Genomic DNA, 24,682 nt, shown 5'->3' with positions numbered 1-24,682 from the left:
CTGCAGCTCCCATCTCACCATCTTTACCTTCACTAATTTTAATATTTTATATTTATTTCTTGGACCCATCAAATCCACATCCTCCCCACCCAACACACACACACACTCTCTTCAGATTGCCTGGACATCCAAGCTGCTCGCACTTTATTGGACAACGATCACTATGCCATGGACAAGCTGAAGAGACGCGTGCTGGAGTACTTGGCTGTTAGACAGCTGAAGACTTCCCTAAAGGTGCTTCTTACAGATTACTCAGTCCATTAAACATATAAAGACAAAGGCCACATCCACACTAATATGTTTTCATTAAAATGGCTTTTTAAAACAAAAATGATCGACAGGTAAACAGGAAGCAGATTGTCTACTTTGCGGTGGTCACTTAATTACAGAAAATACTACGGAGATGATGAAAAGTAAGACCAGATACTTCCTTGCTTAGACAGACGACTAGGTGGAATTGTTTCTGAAAGTATCATGAGTATAAGACAGTCAAGGTGGTGGAAAACAGATCGGGAATCGTTGCAAAGCAAATACGGCAACCTACTAGAGCAATATTGGCCAGGAGCACTATCCATCGCCAGAGGAAGCCATGGCAATGGGAGAGAAGAAAGATGAAATCACAAAAGGTATGCCGGACTCGCTCTCATGGTTTAACTTGAAAAGCTGTGACTGATCGGACCCAGTCAGGAACCAAAGTGGGTGTCTGTGCTACCATTGGCAAAAGTCTCTGTTCTCTCCGTCCAGACGATTTCATGCTGAAATGGGTCAGCAGCATTTTCAAAGGTCTCCGTTTTAGGGGTTCCAAAACCCCTGAGCATTGTTGACTCTAAGAGTAAACATACTAGTGTGGATGTTGCCAAAAAGTTTGGGCTTTCTTAAATGTGTTGCATATTTATCTGTTAATGTCATGCTGCTGCTTTGTCTTTAGGGCCCCATCCTCTGCTTCGTGGGGCCCCCAGGAGTCGGTAAGACCAGTGTGGGACGCTCCATTGCCAGGACTCTTGGCAGAGAGTTTCACCGCATCGCTTTGGGAGGCGTCTGTGACCAGTCTGACATCCGAGGACACAGGTATGCTTATAAGATCGCAGCTCCACTGGTGAGTCTAGAACAGCAGATGTCTTATGACCACAGTGTAGATGGTGAGTTACGGAGCAGAGGAGGGCGTTCCCAGTGTGGAACCACACAGGTAGAGGTGAGGCAAGCACATATAAGCACATGACTGTACATATGTCCTGAGATTGCTCAAAGATACAGTATTATGGACTTGAATTAGAGGTGATCCGTCTTTTTAAAAACTTCCTTTACAGCAGGTGGTCTGTGTTCTTAAGCAGTGAGTAATTGAGCACTGTAAAACAAATCTGTGACCCTTTCCTCAGTGGGCCCCTCTCCTGCAGCACAGAGAAGGCGACTTTGAATATCTTTCATAGTGAGGACACTTTTCAAGTCAAACAGACAATAAAATTTGACGCTGAAGCTGCTGGGTGCACGGCCTCGCTGTTGCCCTCTAAATCTTCCCGACTGGCGCTGCAGTTTATTGACCAGCAAGGATTTATTGAAATATTTGTGTTATTTTTATGGTAATAATGACTCTGAAAATTAATCAATCAATCAATCAATTTTATTTATAAAACCCAATATCACAAATCACAGTTTACCTCACAGGGCTTTACAGCATATGACATCCCTCTGTCCTTAGGACCTTCACAGCGGATAAGGAAAAATTCCCCAAAAAAACCCTTTAACGGGGGAAATTATGACAATATCATGATGGAAGGAAGCTTTAAGGTTCCTGAGAACAATAATTTCAGTTGTTACAGGCTTCTGTATTTACACCTCAACTCTCCTCCTCCATGTCTGCCCAAATCATGTCACCCCTGGAGGCAGCTGCATTTGTGAGATCACTTAAGTATCTTGAGATCACACAAGTTTCCAGCCCTGATTTGCTACATAGCTTGTCAAGAATAGATCCAGCTGTAGAACGGTTATTGCCAAATCTCTACCGGTGGACACATTCACTGTTGTGGAGAGGGGTGTGGAGTATTTCTTTAACAATACCTCTGTGATGACACACGCCCTTTTTAGTGATGTGGAAATTTTTCAGGGCCTTTATGTCAGTTATGTCAGAAACAGTTAAATCAATGAAAGTGAATGAGCTTTAATCTGCCAATCATGAATATGGACTTTATACATTAGAACATCAGTTGTGGAAATGTAAGATTACTGTGTTGTTTGTCTCACATTGTACATCAAGTTAAGTTTACAGCAGGACACACAACAAAATCATAATGAACTTTGTATATTGATTGGTTCACACTTAGAGTGTAGGTTTTGTAAGCTGAAAAAAAAATCATTTGTTCGGTAGTTACGTCCCAAAGTTTGCCTTTGATCAGTCTGTTAACAGCCTCAGCCCACACACAACACAGCCGCTCTGTTGTGTGTGTGCACTAGTAGTCATAGTTTGGATTAGCAAGCGACATTATGGAGCCACTGCTTCTGCGTGTGTGTGTGTGTGTGTGTGTGTGTGCAGTGAGGTGAGTGGGGCCGCACAGTTCATCTCAGGTTTTGGGGTTGATCCTGGCATTTTAAAGGACAGGACACAGTTAATACGCCTTCTCTCAGCCAGATGAGAAACATGTGTCTGGCATATCAACAGCAGGATTGCACAGGATAAAGATCTGAAGTTCTTTCATGGTTGATTATTCAATCTGTTCAATAACAAAAAAACCCAGTTTCTTTTATATCCTTTTATTGAACCCCAGAAACTGCACTTTTCATCCTTTTAGCCTGAAACACTTAAAACTTACGTATACTTCTAGAACAAGTCGATAAAAGCATGACCGTGCAATACTAACATGACACAACATAAACAAATGTAGATATCAGGTTCACCTCAACATCACGTAGTTCTGCACTTTTCTGTTGTCTTTATTTACATAATCGGTCAGCATTCCAAATCCTGCTCATTTCTCCAGGCGCACATATGTCGGGAGCATGCCGGGCCGCATCATCAATGGTTTGAAGACGGTGGCCGTCAATAATCCAGTGTTCCTCCTGGACGAGGTAGATAAGCTGGGGAAGAGCCTGCAAGGAGACCCTGCAGCTGCACTGCTGGAGGTCAGCTTTGTTTCTCTCTCTCTCAGATGACCTGTGTAGTAGTGTCAGATGTCTTCATTGCTTTTTAGTTCCTTAACCTGTTAGTACCTCTTAACCTTTACTAGCTCTCAACTTAAAGATATAGTATGTCATTTTTATGCATCAAAATGCCTAAAAACAGCTTGACCAGTGTTGTATATTTTGTTGAGGTGTGTACTGATATCATTCCAAATGTTTCCCACAATGTTCAAATCCAAGGGAATTTGTCATTTTAATCAAGGACAAATAACAGTGTGATTTGGTTGCTGTCGCCTGTCAGTGATGTCCTGTCCCCTTTGTGCATGCGACAGGGTTGTGGGTGTCTGCCAGAAGCTGTTATAAAATGATGTTTTTATCCAGTTTAAAGACACTTTTTTTCCACACACATTTTTTTAGATCGTGCTTGTTTTAAACCGTGATTTTTAACCGGATGAAGGACTTTAGTCACCCGAAACAAGCAAAGCAAGTGTTAGCAGTAGCTCGGCTCAAGCCTCTGCAACACTGATTTTTAACATGAACATGCTTTATTCAGCGTTTTACCGGTTAAGATCACCTATTCTGTTTGTTTTGGAGGGGAAGACATCTCTGAGGATGTTTCAGCACCTGCTAAATAAAAAAAGATAACATTTGCAGGCTAGCAGCCTGTCTGTGTTGAGCCAAACAATGTCAGAAAAAAAAACGCTGACTTTAAAGGTGAAACTGCTTCATTCAGTGTTTTTCAAATTACTGGGCCTGTTTGTTTTAGACAGCAAGAAACCTGTGCAGATAATTTGGCTCCCAGTAAAAATCCCCAGAACAGTGAACACTGAAGGAATCCTAACTGAGAAAATGACTGCAATGATGGCATTGCTCCATGTTGTTATTGTTTTGATTGAGAGATCCCTAGCAGCAGAAAATTACCTATGGCACGTTTAACCAGCCACTTAACCTCTGCTAAAATTGCTAATAAGCATTTGTTTTGCTTCCTCACCAATTCTTTTTGTTTGTTGTCCTCTGTTTGTCCTGTAAACCAATAAAGCTTTCCAGTTAATTGAATGAAATTAATTTAAGTTTGATGAAACATTAAAAACACACACACCGAAATGGTCTCTACATGTTCCCTCAGGTTCTGGACCCGGAGCAGAACCACAGCTTCACAGACCATTACCTCAACGTGGCCTTTGACCTCTCCCAAGTGCTCTTTATTGCCACTGCAAACACCACGGCGACCATTCCCCCTGCCCTGTTAGACAGGATGGAGGTGCTGCAGGTACCAGGTGGGTTTGAGTACAGAGACTCACTCTCAGTGATCATCTCCACAGTTTGAATGTGATCTTCATCTTCTTCTCATAACATAGCTAATCCCAAGCAGATTGCATCTTTATGACTGAATTAGCTGCAGTGTTACACAGGAAACAGATGAAACAACTCCATGTCCTGCTGCGTATCCAATCACAATTGGATACATACAAACGTGCCCACACACAAGACCACCACAGCCAATGCCGCCAGCACTCATGATAATACTGCTGAAGTCATTCATAGGTTACCAATGATTAGATGTATTATTACTATTGGATGTAAGGTATCAAGGTTATTTATTGTCAAATGAACAACAATTACAAGAGCAGTAATAGCAATAAAAGAAAAACTCACAGGTTCCCTCCAACAATGCAATTAAAGTATGAAAAAAAAATCTAAATATATTAACAGCAATACTAATAATAATAATAATAATGATAATAATAATGATTTCTTTTGCAGTTGAAGTCGTAGGGGTTAGCAACTCGTGCAGTATAATCCAAGTCTTACTTACCCAGTCGTATGCCAGTACTTCTGGCATACGACTGGGTAAGTGGGCATTTTTGCTAAAATGTTGCTTGTGCATTTGAACTCCGCTCAGCTGAATGAGGCATAAGCAGAGTTCAAATGCACACACTTGACTAGGTGCCTTGCTTGTATGCCGAAATATTTAAATTCTTCGTCTAAGAAATACCCATTTTCATGAGGTAAGAAGCATAGTTAAACTTTGCACATAAAAAATGAAAAGCCACATTACAGTGGGGGAAATGGGCAGTTAAGACATCAGCAGTTTTTTCATTAAACATAATTCCAGTGCAGCTGTTCTCATTAAATTCAGACCAGACATTGGAATGAATTTTTTATTTTCTTTATCAGGACTTAACCTGATAAAGGTCTAAACAGAAATGTTGTTTTTCTAATAAAGTTTATTGCAAGTACCAGGACAATGGAATTCCATTTTCATCACCAATAAAACTGCACAGTCAAGGAAATCAGAACATTCCAGTCCATAAAAAAGTGCAATAATAGAATAATAGAATGACACAGGGAAAACGCTGTGAACACGCAGACTGACATGTATTTAACACTTGGTGGAGAGGCATTGCTTGCTTGTAGATTACTGGGAGAACGCAGTATGTTCCAAGGAGGCAAAAATTTACCCTTTTTTACCCTAGAAATACGACATGAAGTTTGGAGGTAGTCTGTTTCTGTTTTCATGGTACCAGTAGATTCCAAATTATCAAAGAGAGGATGAATTAAGCCATCCAGCAGGAAAATCTTGAAAGAATCTGTTGCCATCCACCAGGACAGTGAGAATGGGAAGCAGGTGGACTTTCCAGCAGGACAGTGATCCAGAACATACTTCAGCAGAGACTGTCTGTTGGTTCCAGAGAAAGAAGACAAAGTTGTTGGAATGTCCCAGTCAATCAGCAGAGCATCTGTGAAAGGAGCTGAAAATCAGTCACCAACAGGACCCGGATATCCTCAAGATTTAAAGACTGCCTGTGTGGAAGAGTGGGCCAAAATCCCATCTTAACACTGTCTGACATTATTTTCTTCGTACAGAAACTTTCTTGAAGCTGGCATTACAACGAAAAACGTCTCCACCAAGTGATAACTACATTTCAGTCAGCATGGTCAATCCTTTTTTTTTTTTTTTGCGTCATTCCAATTTATTACACAACCTTTTTATGTAGTTTTATTGACTTTAAAACAATGTCTGGTCTAAATTTCATGTCAGAACTTGCCAGAAGGGCTGAGAAGGCCATGCTGTGTGAACTGTGCTTTTATCAGAGCAAGATCCTCTGATAGTCCACTGCAAAGTCCAAGAAAGGAGTTTAAGTGTTTGACCTGCGATCTCTGAATAAATGCCAACCACAGAAGACCAGAAGTATGTTAGGTTGAGACATGACCTTAATGTGTGATAAAGACTGACAGATGCTTGCTTGCATCTGTCACAGGTCAGACTAATCCCAGGAAAAAGTCTTGAAGGCTTGACCTAGGACTTATGAAGCCAGCATAGTCTTCAATTGACAAGGGCCACTTCTCACACAAAAAGAGTGAATACTTTTTTGGTATTTTCAACCTCTGATCATCTGATACATCAGTCCCAAAATCATTTTCCCAGTTTTTCTTTATCATTTAGAGTGGCAAGTCTTCCATAACAAATATAGCTGTATACAACCTGGATATTGTTCCCTTCACCTCTGGTTTGGTTTCTAGGAGTAAGTCAAGAGATGTTTATGGTGGCAGGGAAGGAAATTGAGTAATGTGATTTTGTATTAAGTAACTACAGAAATGATGTGCTGGTAAAGTCATTTTAAATTTAATAAAATTACACTATTAGTTTGAGGGAATTCAGTAATTTTAGGGCAGAAGTTTGTAAATTGAGGAAACAAAGTAATAGTTTAAAACAACTCAAGCAATATTAGTACTCTTAATGTAAATAGAGGTGTGTGTGTGTGTGTGTGTGTGTGTGTGTGTGTGTGTGTGTTTTTTTTAGGCTACACTCAGGAGGAGAAAGTGGAGATAGCTCACCGTCACCTGATCCCAAACCAGCTGGAGCAGCATGGATTAACTCCTCAACAGCTGCATATACCACAGGACACCACACAGAATATAATCAGCAGGTACACACAGACACCAACATTTAAAAAAAAAGATACACAATGAGCAAAGTAAATTGACTTCACTTAAAGGACAACTTCGGTATTTTTCAACCTGGGCCCTATTTCCCCATGTGTATGTGTGCGTATGATTCATAGGTACAACTCGTTTTAAAACTGGTTCAGTATTGAGGGAGCTGGCAGCCGGCAGCCGCGAGGTAGATATGGGGGCAAATGCGTCCTGTATAAGTTTGCGCATTAATAGTGCTTTTTTTTTGCTACTGACCGATTTAGATCGCCAGTGCTATCTCTGTAAATAGCATACTAAGCGTTTCCCTGACCCTTAACCTCTTTCCGGCCGTGACGTCATCTCGCGAGAGCTTTGCTTGTTGCCGGAAAAAACAGGGTACGATATATACAAGGGCAAAGTATGCAACAGTAAATGTGCGTCTCGGAGACAGTTCTAGGTATCAGTATTACATGCATAAAGACATATTAGTTATACATTCTTGATGGATAGTTGACCATTTGGCCCCTGTGGTTTTGGCCACCTCCTCCAATTTATTTTGGGCACATGAAAAAAGGTATCCAGCACTGCCCTGTTGATCAGAGGGGGGAAATCCTCTAACGTAGTTACACAGCGTTTGGTAGTTTCTGTATCATCCCAGGACACATCGAGACCATGAATACTGGGCAGCAGGTCCCACTTGTTGCAACACAGACATTCTTCCTCTGTGGGCATGGAGTCACAGCAACCACAGGAGCACCACCAGTCCTCAGAGATTCGCGTTCGTGCAGCCACTGCTTCACCCTCGTCTGCTCGTTGGCCCTCTCTCTCTATCCTCGTCTGCTCTTCAGTTTGTAGGAGCTCTTCGTCCGTATACTCGGGCTCAAATAAGTACGGGCGGCCATCGTAATAAAAGGGCTCATCTTCATTCTCGAAATAAATATGCAGCCGTGATACCGATACAGTAAAACTCTCAACTGTACTCCGGGACAACCAGCGCCACTCTGAGCGGCGCTCAGCATGGCTCCTCTGTTTTCTTCCGGCAACAAGCAAAGCTCTTGCAAGATGACGTCACAGCCGGGAGGAGGTGAAGGGTCAGGGAAACGCTTGGTATGCTATTTACAGAGATAGCACTGGCGATCTGAACCGGTCAGTGGCGAAAAAAAGCACTTTTAATGCGCAAACTTATACGGGACGCATTTGCCCCCGTTACCGTTTCAGCTCGTTTCGCGGCTGCCGGCTGCATCCGCCTCCCTCAATACTGAACCAATTTTAGAACGAGTTGTACCTGTGAATCATACGCACACATGTCACATGGGGAAATAGGGCCCAGGTTGAAAAATACCGAAGCTGTCCTTTAAGCTCAACTCTGCTATAGAGGTGCACAGTCACAATTTATGTGCAGCTCTTCTTTTTACCAATATTATTTTCTGGGTGAATAAATGAAGAAAAGTGGCTAACTTGATATGTTTTGAAGTACGTTATTACTATAAAGTTTTTCTTCCTTATCATTGTTTCTATTGACTGTGAAATGTGTCTCCCATTGCAGACAGTGTCACGTCCTCTTCAGCTGTTGAGTTGAAATAGTGTTCACAAAAAATAATGAAAAAACACCTTCACACTAGTGACTTGTTCTCAGTTGTGTTATTCTGACCACAGATTATTTTTCTCAGGTAAAGGTGTGAACCAGAAATATTATAGTTTTGTATTTTTCAATATATATGTTTTCTGTTTTTATTTTGTTTCTTTTTTTTTTTTTTTTGCAAATTCAATTGACTTTCAGTTGTGTCCAGAGTGGGTTTGCACATTTCAGTTTAGTTTTTAATGTTGAGAAATGTTTCGTTTTAGTTTAGTTTGTATTAGTTTTAAGTTTAGTTATTATTTTATTATATGTTGTGTAATTCTCAATACAGTATTTGTCAGTATTTGTCAGTGCAATAAAATGTAAGAAAGTCAGAGCAGGCATTACACCACCAACACAACATTTGGGAATGCAGTTGCAGTCTTGTAGACATCATAGTCTCATTTAACATGTGCACCAGTGCCTCCTTGTGCTGGTTGTATTGAAAGATTTGAGAAAATTAACAATAACCAAAATTAAAGACATTTGCCATATGTGTTTATTTCATTTATGCCTCCACACCATCGCTAGGCTTGGCAGGAGGCATTATGTTTTCTGGTTATCCGATGATATGATATGATATGTCAAGAATGCATCGAGAATTTTTTATTTTTTTTTTTCCAAATTTGGCTGAAACATGCTCTTGGACTCAACAGTGAACTGATTAGATTTTGGAGGTCAAAGGTCAATGTCAATATGAACTTGTCTGCCCCATTCTTGTGAATGTGATATCTCAAGAATGCCTCGAGGAAATTTTTTTAAATTCAGCACAAACGCCCACCTGGACTCAACGATGAACCAATTAACTTAAGAATCCGTATGCTAATCATGACAAAATTTCACACAAATGGATAAAATGATGATGTGATGACATTACATATCTAAAAGGTCAAAGGTCAACTTCACTGTGACATCACAACATTCTGCAAAACACTTTTCTGGAACAGAAGGGAGACATTTGGTCAGATACTGAATTGGTGAAACTAATCTTGGGTGCCCGCCTTGAATCTGTGCTGATTGTGTAGATCTTCGGTGCTCATGAGGGGAAAGGTGTGTGAAGCTTCATGTTTTCACAGACATGACTGCAAACTGTATCTGCAACTTGACTGGTGTGAAGAGGCATATAACTGCAAGGCAGCAATTCTAGTTTTAGTTAGTTTACTTTTTTTTTTTTAACTCAAGTCTAGTTCAAATTTTTGTTTAAGTTAACTTAAGTGTTTTTGTTTTTTTTGTTGTTTTTTTACACCGTCTTAGCTTTTAGATTAGGTTTAGGTAGCTAAAGGAACCTTGGTGTGAGGACGCTTGTAATTATAAATGAGCTGTGATGACATCTGAGGACATTTTGCCCAAGAAAATACAGTATAAACTTATTTACTCAAGTACTGTAATTATGAAAATGTGAAAACACTTGGAATGGAGTGTCCCAGTTTTGAGCAGTTTGCAGCCAGTGCAAATTATGATTTTGCATGCAAGTATTATTCAACATCATTATTATCAACATCACCACAGTTCGTTAATGTAAGGACTTCCAACAGGAAACCCTTCAAAATTGAAACACTGTTGACATGTTGCAGTTGGTCCTGGCTATTATGTGGATGGTACTAGATGCGCTAAATCCAGGAAACACCGTTGCAGACCAAGTATGCTCCCAATAGCAATGACACTCTTCAATGGCAATCTGCTTTTTTTAAATAGAAATTTGTAGTAAAATATAATATATTTTACTACAAATGAATATATTATATTCATTATGTCACCATGTATAGGTACAACAGATTTTTAGACAGTTTTGTCCTGCTGCAGTAAACACTGCATCATACGGAGCTCATATATTGCACTGATACAACAAAAGGGAAGAATTAAATCCTTCAGATTAATATGGACATCGGTGCATGTTCACCGAAGAGCTTCTACATTTAGCCTGCCAAGGACAGAGTGATGTGTGGAGCAGAGGGCTCAGCCAGCTGCCAGCTTCCATCTGAGGCTAACTCAGAATTCCACTTCTTGTCATCACAGGATGTCATTAAGTTGTCGAGCAGTTTAGTGGCTGTTTGTTTTTAATGTTGGCCATTATTTCTCAGGCAGGTTGACCAAACAGGCAGGTTGACCAAACAGATGACTGAGGGCAGCCTCCTGTGTGTCTGTGAACATCTGACTGAGTGTTGGTGTGTTGATCTGCTCAATCCTTTAGTCAGAAAATAGTAAAAAAAAAAAATGCTGATGACAATTTTTTTAGCCCAATGTGACACCTTTAAACTGCTTGTTTTGTCCCATCAAAATCCAAATGCATTCACGTTATAGTGAAGAAAAGCAGCAAATCCAGACACTCGAGAATCGTCCAATTATCTGTCAATCAGCTTGTCTGTTAATCGGCTTATTGTTTCAGCACTAGTGCTAATATTTGTAAGTATAACCTACATGACAGCCTGATCAAACCGTCTGGCATGTTTATAAAGAAATCAGCCAACATGTAGCTGCTGTTACACAGGCTTCTGGACTCTTCAGATGGTGAGCAGTATGCTGCCTGCCGACCTGCAGAGCGTCTGTGCAACACTCACCACACTCCAGTCTGGTTACTATAGTAACAGCCAACAGGACACAGCTTGGTGCTCATCCTTAGAGAGATACTCCTGATTTTACTGGCTAAATGTCTTTTTTTAAAGGGATGAGATGAGGGTGGTTTGGGGTGAAGTCAGAGTGGAGAGGATCTAGTAGAAACCAGGCAGGTTAACAAAGATGTCCTCATGTACAGTATGAGTTATCATTTTTGTCAGGACTTCAGACATTTAGGCATAAAAATCCAGCTCATTTCATATGGTTGGTTTTTCCTCAAGTCTTTGTTAATTTATTCTTTAATATATGGTACTAATACAAATCATCAGTATCGTTCCTGACTGCCAATAACTGCTCAAATGAACTGGTTTGCCTGGTTTTGTGTTCCCTGCATAATTGTCTTCATCTGCTGTTTGTGTATGTGTGTTTGTTGTTTCAGATACACCCGTGAGGCAGGTGTGCGCTCCCTAGAGAGGAAGCTCGGGGCGATCTGCCGAGCTGTGGCAGTGAAGGTCGCTGAAGGTCACAGAGCCAACAAGACAGAGGCTTCAACCCCTGAGGGCCCAACACAGCAGGGGGGTAAGATCCTGAGCTCTCTGTCTGCATCTCTGGGGGCAGATTAGATTAGTGGGAGGTAGAGGGTCACATCCTCTCACTCACAATAACACATCTACTAACATGTTCATATTTACAAAAATTAAAATGATCTGATGTGAATTAAATGCTCTTAATATAGTACTTTGAAATGTCAGTTTTTATTAGATAAATGCTGCAAATGTGCTGCCATCTGCTCAGATGATCGCAGGATGAGCTGCACTGATATAAAGCTTTCAAGCCATACAGAATAAAATAAACACATTAATATAAGATTTTTGAATAAGCTGTTTACATGGCTAATGAGAAGTATTATTTCAGTAATATTTCCATTTACATGCAGGCGTGCATACTCTGATAAACGTGACCCAACACGTAGTTCATCACGTCAGAATATGGAAAAGTTGAATGGCCAGAGCCACTTTTGTCATTTTTCCACCAGTGGCAGACACAGCCTCTCTTTCATTCCCTCAACCAACTTCTTGAAAAGGTCTGTGCTGCGATATTTGTGCACATCCAAAAACTTGTTAATATCCAAGTCTTTTATAATGTTAAAAGGTTTGTTTCTCCTTCTAACCAGAAATCTGGGCTTTTCTTTTGGGCCTCGACTGCACTTCACAGCCTTGCAAAGTGTTGGCGACTAAGTTTATGTGCAACACACAGAGCTGATAGTTCAGAGGCAAGGGGCCGTGTGTCAAAAACTGCGGTAAAAACCCCAATTTAGATGATGTTCTGAATGCGCTGTATACATGTCCAAATAATACTCCTAAAACCCACATAATATTGGCAATGTCACATGTCTTAATTGGAAAATGCTGCATTTGGAATAAGGCCTAATTTGGAATATCCAAATGAAATATTCTGTTTATATGACCCGTATCTAATTCAGAATATTGTCATATTCTGAAAAATCATGGAATATTAGTGAGATTGTAAACATATTCAGTGTGATGTCAGTCTATACACACTACTAAGGCTGCGGTTGATAACTCAAACACTAATAACTACCACAGGATACACCAGACCATCCTTTACAAAAGGAAAAGAGATAATTCCATCCCACAGTTTCTCGCGGCAGCAACATTTTGAGTTTGGCCATTCTTTGGGGAAACAAGACATCCACAGCCTGTATGAGCTGTAACAACTTCAAAGCACACTCAAGGAACGGTGGTAACTCAGCTGTTTGCTGGTTCTTAAGCTATTATATACATAGGCTTGTCATATCTTTGCCTTGAATGTATATTTATGTCTATTAATATTTATTTTATTTTTCCATTAATGGAGCCTCGCAGCAAAAATATTCCACATGATTTTACTTGTATTGTTGGAGAGACCATAAACATCTGAATTTGCAAGATCACGTCAACGTTTTAGCCAAATTATGGTTTTAATTTAACATGTTTTTAAACTTAAGAATGATGATGATACAGGGAAGCCAGTGAAACCAGTACAATGAAGAAGCTTCAGTAGTCCATCTTCAGGATATTATAGTTTCACCATGGCAGACCCAAGTTAATATCATCCACCATTGCATAATTACGTAGCCAAGTGTAAGTGCAGTCATAATCTTGTGGCGCTGCAGCTGTCTTTTCCTTAATTTTTATAAATTCTCCTACAGATCTTTCCTTGTCCTCACAGTGTTGAGGAAAGAACACTTTTTTGACAGTAGCATCAGTGTTGAGGAGAGCTCTAATCAGGACCAATAAGTGAAAACACCTGTGTGGGTGTCCCATGGCCACCATGAAGTTATAGCTCATTAACACAAAGTAGTGCAAGTCAGATTGAAAGGGAACCAACAAAAGTAACCAGAGATTGGGTAGCTGAGGGTTAACAGAGGATGTCAGCAAGTCGCTTTGTGCTGCTTTGTAGAAAGCCCTCTGCGTTGCCAGGTAACAGATGTCACGGACACGCAGCACAAACAGGATGGTTTGTGTTTGATGTTCCTGTTCACTGTTTGTAGTCTTTACTGTTTGATGTGTCTTTATGTGTTTGTTTTTTGTGCACCTTTGCATAATGTCAGCATGTGTGCATGTGTGACTTTCCAGTCTGAAATGCAACTATTGTCATCTCCCCTTCGTTCTGTCTCTCCCTCTTACTGAGGCCTCCCCTCCTCAGTTGCGTTAGTAGATGGTTCCAACATGCAGTGCACAAGTGCATTTTAGTAATGTGATAATTCGTCATGCTCTGCAGTTACCTGATTCCAGACACTTAGAATTAAATGAGAAACGTTTTTCCTTTTATCTGTTTCTGAGCCGTGTTACTGAGCTGTGTGACCAACGTCAGTACTTCTCAGTAGAATTCAGTTCATTTCATGTGTGCTCAGACAAAGCAGCAGCGCCTCCTGAGATGCCCATAGTGATCGACCACGTCGCCCTGAAAGACATCCTGGGACCTCCTCTGTTTGAAATGGAGGTAAGCAGGAACATCAGAGATCCACAACCCACAATTAGAGCAACCTGTGTAGAGTTGACCTCCAATTGTTTCTTGTTCCTGTGGTTGTCTGAGCTTCTAAACCGCTCTCATCAATATAGTGGCAGTCTGTGAAGATGTCTCATAGCTCCATAACAGCTGCTGTACATAAAGTCAGAATAATGACAGCAGCTGCTTGAGGTGAAATCATACAGTATAATGTTAAACACAATACAGTTTCTCTTCTAGTGGGTGTTTTCTCATCATATTTTGTCTTTTCATCCTTATTTTCTTTGTTCCTCTCCCTCTACAGTTCTCTCACCCTCCTTCATACTTTTACATCTCTCCTCTCTCCCTCCCTCCTTCGCTATGAGGTCATGTTGGCCTTGTGTTTCACATTCATCCCTGAATTTATGAAGACTACAAACCCTCCTTGAAGTCTTTATGTTTTATCTGATCATTCCACCAACTACAACTTCACAGATGTTTTGTGTGTGTGTGTGTGTGTGTGTGTGTGTGTGTGTGTGTGTGTGTGTGTGTGTGTGTGTGTGTGTGTGTTGGAAGGTCTCTGAGAGGCTCACCCTGCCTGGTGTGGCTGTGGGCCTGGCCTGGACCCCCCTTGGAGGAGAGATCCTGTTCGTGGAGGCCAGTCGAATGGAGGGAGAAGGTCAGCTCACTCTGACTGGTCAGCTGGGAGATGTTATGAAAGAATCCGCCCATCTGGCTATCAGCTGGCTCAGAGCGAATGCCAAAACCTACCAGCTCACCAACAGTGAGTTCACAAGATATATACATGTATATACTGTACATGCCTGTAGTGAAATACGAATAATCTGTAGCACATCGTAGGACTGACAAGATTATTGACAGGATCCCTGCAGATATAGACCTTTTGTTAGAGTAACATCCTTTTTGTCCAACCAGAAACAGCCCCAACATGGCTATCTCCAAACCCACCAGACTCCATTTAGATAAACAGTCATCTTGTCATCTTAAAACAGACTTCATTCAAAGTCCACAGCAACAAAATAAAACTGACAGAAACCATTTTGGTTCATTTTTCCACTGTCTAACCCAACCCTTAATTCACCCAGTTAGATGTGAATATATGCTCCATGCTGAAATTACTGTTTGTTTCAATAGGGTCTGGTGGATTTTGCAGTCACAATTTTAGGGCTGTTTTTTTTTTTTAAAGGATCTAAAACTACCAAAACAGTGTACAATTGTTAAGCCACTTGTAAAATTAAAAAAAAAAGCTTTGAGCTACCAAAGACCTGTAGCTCTTGAGATTGCAAATCCCTGCATGATAACTTTAGCACATCATCATGCAATTCACTCACACACTCACATACTAGTCTATTACTTTATAGCATCAATGGCTGTAGGGGACTGATCTCATGCTAAGTTTAATTCATCTCATGGTAAATGTAATAGTCTCTCTTATGTGAGTTTAAAAGCTGCACTTTAACTGCATTAACTTGCTGGGAGCAAGGACTGTTTCCCCCCCTGCTGACTCCGCCCTCATCACGCCCCCCCCCACTGACTATGACTAGACACAGACTGTATCTACACCATCACATATTACCTCAAGTAAAAGTAACTTTCTTGTAAAGTTCTTTTAATCTTTAAAATGTATCTGTCTGAAATTTCTGACAACCGTGTATTTAAAAGCCTCTAGGCTTTAGTTTTATAATTAATACATATTTTGATATTCTTATTGCTTTGAGGTGTAGGGCAGATATCAGAACACTATTTTCACTTCACTCAATCACTTTTTGTTGTATGGCTGTATAAAACATTTTGTGACGACTATCCATTTCATGAAGGGGATTAAAAACATGGTCGTGTTTTGTGCTACCTCAGGTAGGGCTATCTGAAAATCTAAAGCTCTTTTAAGAATTTATGCCCCTCTACCTTTGACATCAAAATTCTGCCTTCAGGCAGCAAGTAAGTTGTGAATTATTCTAATTAACATGCATTTAAAGCTGATATCTATGTGTCTGAACAGTGGCGGGGGGTCCAGACCCGCTAGAAGGGACAGACATCCACCTCCACTTCCCTGCTGGAGCTGTCACCAAGGATGGTCCCTCTGCAGGTGTTACCATAGTAACCTGCCTAGCATCGCTGTTTAGCGGCAGATTAGTCAGATCAGACGTTGCCATGACAGGAGAGATCACGCTAAGAGGGCTGGTGCTGCCGGTGAGTTATCACACTTCAACACATGATAAAATGTAAATCGGTTTGCAGTTTCAGCACACTGGATTGGTGTGTTTTCCTCAGGTGGGCGGGATCAAAGACAAGGTCCTGGCGGCCCACAGGGCAGGAGTGAAGCGCGTCGTCATCCCTAAACGCAATGAGAAGGACCTGGAGGAGCTTCCAGCCAATGTACGAGCCGACCTTGACTTCGTCACCGCCACAAACCTGAACGAGGTGCTGAATGCTGCCTTCGATGGAGGGTTTCCAGGAACAGCCAGTACCCACACACACCCTCAGCTGACCAGCAAACTGTAACACACTGATAAATGCACACACACAGTGACAATGTGAAGTCCTAACAGAGGAGAGAGTGTGTCAGCAGCTTGGAGCCTAATGAGTCTACTGATATGCAGTTGCAGAAAATGAGTTAATGCAGTTAATGCGCACAGCTGTAATCCTGACAGTCATGTTATTGTTTTAAGATTCTTTGCTGTTGTGATCTTTATGATCAGATTATTATTTTCCTATTGAAGACATAATTTGAGGTAAATCACGCTTCAATCAGAGTCACAACCTGTGGGAGAATTCACTTTACATGGACAAGTGCACAACAACTCTGTCATGTGAAGTTTACTGGTACGGCATCTTTGTAAATCACATATTGGCATTACAGACACAAAGACTAGATTCAGGTCACGTAACATCTGAGTGTTGTCACGTTGGAGCCCTTCGGGGTTCAGCCTCAGTTTTGAAAGACTGACTGGCTGCACTTTTCTTCGATATTTGCATTATAGTAACATCACTGCTACAGTCAAGTGGAGTGGATGTGAGCTTAGTAAAGCCACAGCAAACAATGTGCTAATGGTTTGTGTATGTGATGATGGAATCTGGTGAGATGTGTTCATGTGGAAAGTTTGAATGACTTTGATCATCATCATATTAGATCATACAGTATCCCATACTGAGGCACTGCCTGCCTGCCCAAGGTGTGGAAACAATTTCTCTGGACAAATATTCTTATGATGACAAAATCTTAAAGCCCAGTTCAGACTAAAGATTTGCTATAAGACGAGTTGAAACAGGCAGCTACTTGCAATGCAGTGTTCCGCAACATTCTATAAACCTGCCAATTCACGCCAATGCAACTAGATGAGACATTGTATCATCTCTATGCAACAACTCTTTGTACTTTCTCCAGCCTTTCAGGCTTATTTTGTGGCTGAATATAATGTATAGCTTCTGAAAACATGGATGAGGATAGTGATAGTGAGATGCTGGCTACAGCTGCATTTGTAGTAGTGATGAAACGGCTAAAAACAGAGACAAGACCAGCATCAGATGGACTGTATTCATAATAGATACGCCACAATAATATAAGTAAGCAACGATAATTAATTAGTCAGTGAGAGTGTGTTTGTGTGAAGGGGGGCATAGGCACATACAGCAGGCAGCAGCAATGACCCTCCATCCCGTTCGATATCAGCACACCATGAGGAAGGGAACAGAAGGCTCGGCAGGGATGGAGCACTTGCCCCAGCAAGTGAACATTCTGTCTGCGGTCATTTTGACTTAACCAGTGGACTTCACTACAAGCTGATTGGCTGTAGAAACAGGAGACGAGTTTTACGCTCTAAAACGAGCTGCCAGCGATTTTCCCAGCTGATTTGCAGATGACACCATCAGCCGGCTTGAGTCGAGCTCAGACCGGTCAGTTCACACCGCCGCAACTTTTCTCTGCAACGTTCTGAAACTGTTTCGTCTTGTCGCGAATCATTGGTCTGAACTGGGCTTTATATCTTTCCCATTAAAAGCTATGGAGAAAGTGACCAAATGTAGTCAAAGGTTGTCAGAGTAGTCATAAAAACTGCATGGATAAATAAGTTTTACACTGTTCCTTTAACCTTCAGTCAGTTAGTTGGAAAAATATTTTGTTATATTTCATCAGCTCATTTTTTTTTCCAACTTCTTAATAAGTTTATTAGCATTAGCTTGCTAACTGAAATGCTGTAGCTACTGTAACAGTAATGCTTCAGCAGTATACAGTGTACTATAAACAGTATTTGATTAACATGATGTGTGCTGGCTGGTTTAATTGTGTGATGAACATTAGCTTCAACCAGGTAGCTAGCTGCATCAATAGGCTGGTGCGCAGTTTGCGTAGCCACTTGTGTTTTCAGATAAGCTAGCTAGCTTAAAGTTGCAGTATGTAGGATTTAGGGGGATATGACAGTTGTTGCGTTTTTGTTACCTTAGAATGAGCCTCAACATCTGCCATGTTGCACCACCATTTTTCTACAGTAGCCCAGAATGGACAAACAACCACTGGCTCTAGATAGAGCCATTTGTGTTTTCGCCTTGGCCATCATAGTTAGCAGCCTGGCGGTGACAAACAGATTTTTGTTTTAATGTGAAGCTGCTGTTTTCATGTGAAGAGGAAGAGACCACTACGGATAAATCAGCTCTTGGTAAAAAACCTCCTGAACAATGAACACTGAAGGAATTCTAACTGGGAGCTCACACTTGGCACACAGGAGAAGTTTCAGCTGGTTGCCATTTGCAGTTCTCACCACTAGATGCCACTCAATCCTACACACTGCTCCTTCAACAGTCTTCTCAAGGAATGAAAGATGCAATTGTCCTTTTTTCACTCAAATGAATAGAGGTAAAGGAAAAATTATGAAGTTGTTTCAGACAGTGTTTGAATCATACTGACTTCTACTCATTTCAGCACAGGGGTCAGAGGTCAGCGACAGGCAGAAGTAGGTCAGATCTGTGTCTTGTTAGTGGTCTGTAGCCACAATGCTGCACTTCCACAAAGGTGTTGACTAAAGACTGGTTTAAAATTCCTTTTATCAGTATGGATGATGTAGAAATCTGTAGCACTAATGACTTTTAAATACGACATGTATGATTTCATACTAAACCAAGATGCGCTTGTGTCCGATTAAGTAACTTAAAACTGTGAGTTGAATTAAAGATGCTTGAAACCTTGAGAAAGTGTTTTCTTATTCCTTCAGATGTTCTTGTCTTTGAGTCCATCTGTGCCACAGATTTTTTTCTCCCCTGTAGCAATGTAATGTGGAAACACTGGTGTGCAGTATGTTTTTCCATATTCAGACAGCCATGAAAAGATTAATGGAGCCATGCAGAGGATTTTGCACAGACACATTAATAAAAGCCAAGAGCATCAAAAGATTTTTATCGGTACAAACCTGATTTTGTCACACACAGTGACAATGTGAAGTCCTAACAGAGGAGAGAGTGTGTCAGCAGCTTGGAGCCTAATGAGTCTACTGATATGCAGTTGCAGAAAATGAGTTAATGCAGTTAATGCGCACAGCTGTAATCCTGACAGTCATGTTATTGTTTTAAGATTCTTTGCTGTTGTGATCTTTATGATCAGATTATTATTTTCCTATTGAAGACATAATTTGAGGTAAATCACGCTTCAATCAGAGTCACAACCTGTGGGAGAATTCACTTTACATGGACAAGTGCACAACAACTCTGTCATGTGAAGTTTACTGGTACGGCATCTTTGTAAATCACATATTGGCATTACAGACACAAAGACTAGATTCAGGTCACGTAACATCTGAGTGTTGTCACGTTGGAGCCCTTCAGGGTTCAGCCTCAGTTTTGAAAGACTGACTGGCTGCACTTTTCTTCGATATTTGCATTATAGTAACATCACTGCTACAGTCAAGTGGAGTGGATGTGAGCTTAGTAAAGCCACAGCAAACAATGTGCTAATGGTTTGTGTATGTGATGATGGAATCTGGTGAGATGTGTTCATGTGGAAAGTTTGAATGACTTTGATCATCATCATATTAGATCATACAGTATCCCATACTGAGGCACTGCCTGCCTGCCCAAGGTGTGGAAACAATTTCTCTGGACAAATATTCTTATGATGACAAAATCTTAAAGCCCAGTTCAATTCAATTCAATTCAATTCAATTTTATTTATAAAGCCCAATATCACAAATCACAATTTGCCTCACAGGGCTTTACAGCATACGACATCCCTCTGTCCTTAAGACCCTCACAGCGGATAAGGAAAAACTCCCCAAAAAAAACCCCTTTAACGGGGAAAAAAAAAACGGTAGAAACCTCAGGAAGAGCAACTGAGGAGGGATCCCTCTTCCAGGACGGACAGACGTGCAATAGATGTCGTACAGAACAGATCAGCATAATAAATTAACAGTAATCCATATGACACAATGAGACAGAGAGAGAGAGAGAGAGAGAGAGAGAGAGAGAGAGATGCAGGTAATGACAGTAGCTTACAACAACATTAATGAAAGTAATAATATTATAGTTATAGTTCTGGCTACTGTGGTACAATATGTTGAAAGTATGTATTAGTATCAGACAGTATACTTGTGTGACAATAGTCATATGTGTATAATAACAGTAGAAGTATGACTAATGACTAATGATGGCAGCAGCAGCAGGAGGCATCTGGCAGGACCACGGCAGCAGCACAACCACACACGTCACACTGTCCAGGCACCGCTGCGGTATGAGTTATTCTGAGAGACAGTGGAGCACAAAGGCCCCGGAGAAGAAGCCGAGTTAGTGACATCCAGAATGGCCGAGTTAGCAAGATGCAGTAATAGGATGAGAGTGAGAGAGAGAGAGAGAGAGAGAGAGAGAGAGGGAGAGAGAGGGAGCCCGGTGTATTATAGGGGGTCCTCCGGCAGACTAGGCCTAAGTCAGCCTAACTAGGGGCTGGTACAGGGCAAGCCTGAGCCAGCCCTAACTATAAGCTTTATCAAAGAGGAAAGTCTTAAGTCTAGTCTTAAATGTGGAGACGGTGTCTGCCTCCCGGACCGTAACAGGAAGATGATTCCACAGGAGAGGAGCCTGATAGCTAAAGGCTCTGGCTCCTGATCTACTTTTGGAGACTTTAGGGACCACGAGTAACCCTGTGTTCTCAGAGCGCAGTGTTCTGGTGGGATAATATGGCACTATGAGCTCTCTAAGATATGACGGAGCTTGACCATTTAGAGCTTTATAAGTTAACAGTAGGATTTTAAATTCAATTCTGGATTTTACAGGGAGCCAGTGCAGAGAAGCTAAAACAGGAGAAATATGATCTCGTTTCTTAGTTCCTGTTAGTACACGTGCTGCTGCATTCTGAATTAGCTGGAGAGTTTTTAAGGACTTACTAGAGCTACCTGATAATAGAGAGTTACAGTAATCCAGCCTTGAGGTAACAAAAGCGTGGACCAATTTTTCTGCATCTTTTCGGGTCAGGATAGGCCTAATTTTCGCAATATTACGCAGATGAAAAAATGCAGTCCGTGAGGTTTGCTTTAAATGAGAATTAAAAGACAAATCTTGATCAAATATTACTCCGAGGTTTCTTACGGTAGTGCTAGAGGCCAGAGCAATGCCATCTAGAGAAACTATGTCATCAGATAAAGAGTCTCTGAGTTGTTTGGGGCCAAGAACAATAACTTCAGTTTTGTCTGAATTTAACATCAGGAAATTGGTGCTCATCCAATTTTTTATGTCTTTAAGGCAGTTATGGAGTTTAGTTAATTGATTACTTTCTTCTGGCTTCATCGATAAATACAACTGTGTATCATCCGCATAACAATGGAAGTTTATAGAGTGATTTCTAATGATGTTACCTAAAGGAAGCATATATAGAGTAAATAGGATTGGTCCGAGCACAGAACCTTGCGGAACTCCAAAACAAACTTTGGTACGTAAGGATGATTCATTACGAACGTCAACAAATTGAAAACGATCAGATAAATAAGATTTAAACCAGCTTAGTGCTGAACCTTTTAGGCCAATTAAGTGATCCAGTCTCTGCAGTAGAATTTGATGGTCAATTGTGTCAAACGCCGCACTAAGATCTAATAAAACAAGAACAGAGACGAGTCCTTTGTCTGAAGCAATCAGAAGGTCATTTGTAATTTCAACTAGAGCTGTCTCAGTGCTATGATGCACTCTAAATCCTGACTGAAATTCCTCAAATAAATTATTATCCTGGAGAAAATCACACAGCTGGTCTGCGACTACTTTCTCAAGGATCTTTGACATAAAGGGAAGATTAGATATTGGTCTATAGTTGGCTAACACCTCTGGATCCAGGGTGGGCTTTTTTAGGAGAGGTTTAATTACAGCTACCTTAAAAGACTGTGGTACATAGCCTGTTAATAAGGATATATTGATCATATCTAATATATGAGTGTTAACTAAAGGAAAGACCTCCTTAAGTAGCCTAGTTGGGATGGGGTCTAAGAGACACGTTGATGATTTAGATGAAGAAATCACTGCGGTCAATTCTTGAAGAGAAATTGGGGAGAAGCAATCTAAATATATATTAGATTCTACAGCTGTGTTTGAGGTTAGATAGGTAGGCCTACCATCCGAGGGCAGGAGGTCATGAATTTTGCCTCTAATAGTTAGAATTTTGTCATTAAAAAAGCTCATAAAATCATTACTGCTAAGGGCTAAAGGAATACAAGGCTCAATAGAGCTTTGACTCTCAGTCAGCCTGGCTACAGTGCTGAAAAGAAACCTGGGGTTGTTCTTGTTTTCTTCTATTAATGCTGAGTAATAGTTTGCTCTGGCATTGCGGAGGCCCCTCTTATAAGTTTTGAGACTGTCTGTCCAGATTAAATGAGATTCTTCCAGTTTGGTTAATCGCCAATTCCTTTCAAATTTTCGCGATATTTGTTTTAACCTACGGGTTTGAGAGTTATACCAAGGAGCAAACTTTCTTTGCTTTGTTAACTTCTTTTTAAGAGGAGCTACAGAGTCGAGCGTTGTTCGCAGCGAGCCTACGGCGCTATCAACAAAATGATCAATTTGGGAGAGGTTAAAGTCGGCACGGGAAACCTCTGTTACTGAAGGTATTGGTATTGAATTTAACGACGAAGTAATCTTTTCCTTAAATTTTGTGACAGCACTATCTGATAAACATCTAGTATAGTAACTGTTGCTAAGTGGCGTGTAATCGAGTAAAAAGAAATCAAAAGTAATCAGATAATGATCTGATAGCAAGGGATTCTGTGGAAAGACTTTTAGGTTATCAATTTCAATTCCATACGTCAGAACTAGATCGAGGGTATGGTTAAAACAGTGAGTGGGTTCATGTACACCCTGACTGGAGCCAATGGAGTCTATTAATGAGATAAACGCGGTAGCCAGGGAGTCATTATCAACGTCGACATGAATGTTAAAATCGCCTACAATAATAACTTTATCTGATTTAAGAACTAAACTGGATAAAAACTCTGAGAATTCAGATACAAATTCAGAATACGGGCCAGGAGCACGGTACACTATAACAAATAAAAGTGGCTGCGAGGTTTTCCGGTCGGATGTAAAACACTAAGAACGAGGCTTTCAAATGAAGTTCAGACTAAAGATTTGCTATAAGACGAGTTGAAACAGGCAGCTACTTGCAATGCAATGTTCCGCAACATTCTATAAACCTGCCAATTCACGCCAATGCAACTAGATGAGACATTGTATCATCTCTATGCAACAACTCTTTGTACTTTCTCCAGCCTTTCAGGCTTATTTTGTGGCTGAATATAATGTATAGCTTCTGAAAACATGGATGAGGATAGTTATAGTGAGATGCTGGCTACAGCTGCATTTGTAGTAGTGATGAAACGGCTAAAAACAGAGACAAGACCAGCATCAGATGGACTGTATTCATAATAGATACGCCACAATAATATAAGTAAGCAACGATAATTAATTAGTCAGTGAGAGTGTGTTTGTGTGAAGGGGGGCATAGGCACATACAGCAGGCAGCAGCAATGACCCACCATCCCGTTCGATATCAGCACACCATGAGGAAGGGAACAGAAGGCTCGGCAGGGATGGAGCACTTGCCCCAGCAAGTGAACATTCTGTCTGCGGTCATTTTGACTTAACCAGTGGACTTCACTACAAGCTGATTGGCTGTAGAAACAGGAGACGAGTTTTACGCTCTAAAATGAGCTGCCAGCGATTTTCCCAGCTGATTTGCAGATGACACCATCAGCCGGCTTGAGTCGAGCTCAGACCGGTCAGTTCACACCGCCGCAACTTTTCTCTGCAACGTTCTGAAACTGTTTCGTCTTGTCGCGAATCATTGGTCTGAACTGGGCTTTATATCTTTCCCATTAAAAGCTATGGAGAAAGTGACCAAATGTAGTCAAAGGTTGTCAGAGTAGTCATAAAAACTGCATGGATAAATAAGTTTTACACTGTTCCTTTAACCTTCAGTCAGTTAGTTGGAAAAATATTTTGTTATATTTCATCAGC

At 40.9% G+C, this 24,682-nt stretch overlaps 1 protein-coding gene across 1 annotated transcript in view; it reads left to right on the top strand.

Annotated features, from left to right (window-relative positions):
• Positions 1-19,396, top strand: part of lonp2 (lon peptidase 2, peroxisomal) — a 32,171-nt gene extending 12,775 nt beyond the window's left edge. The window contains exons 8-17 of the mRNA XM_033635481.2: positions 116-234; positions 929-1,068; positions 2,973-3,114; positions 4,238-4,388; positions 6,917-7,043; positions 11,640-11,779; positions 14,118-14,206; positions 14,768-14,975; positions 16,212-16,402; positions 16,484-19,396. Coding sequence (XP_033491372.1) covers positions 116-234; positions 929-1,068; positions 2,973-3,114; positions 4,238-4,388; positions 6,917-7,043; positions 11,640-11,779; positions 14,118-14,206; positions 14,768-14,975; positions 16,212-16,402; positions 16,484-16,714 — 1,538 coding nt within the window. The 3' untranslated portion in view covers positions 16,715-19,396. The remainder of the gene's footprint in view (positions 1-115; positions 235-928; positions 1,069-2,972; positions 3,115-4,237; positions 4,389-6,916; positions 7,044-11,639; positions 11,780-14,117; positions 14,207-14,767; positions 14,976-16,211; positions 16,403-16,483) is intronic.
• Positions 19,397-24,682: the final 5,286 nt, after the last annotated feature.

Source organism: Epinephelus lanceolatus, chromosome 5 (genome assembly GCF_041903045.1).
Source record: "Epinephelus lanceolatus isolate andai-2023 chromosome 5, ASM4190304v1, whole genome shotgun sequence".
In the NCBI taxonomy this organism is placed as follows: domain Eukaryota; kingdom Metazoa; phylum Chordata; class Actinopteri; order Perciformes; family Serranidae; genus Epinephelus; species Epinephelus lanceolatus.
This window is presented reverse-complemented; position numbering and strand designations above follow the sequence as displayed.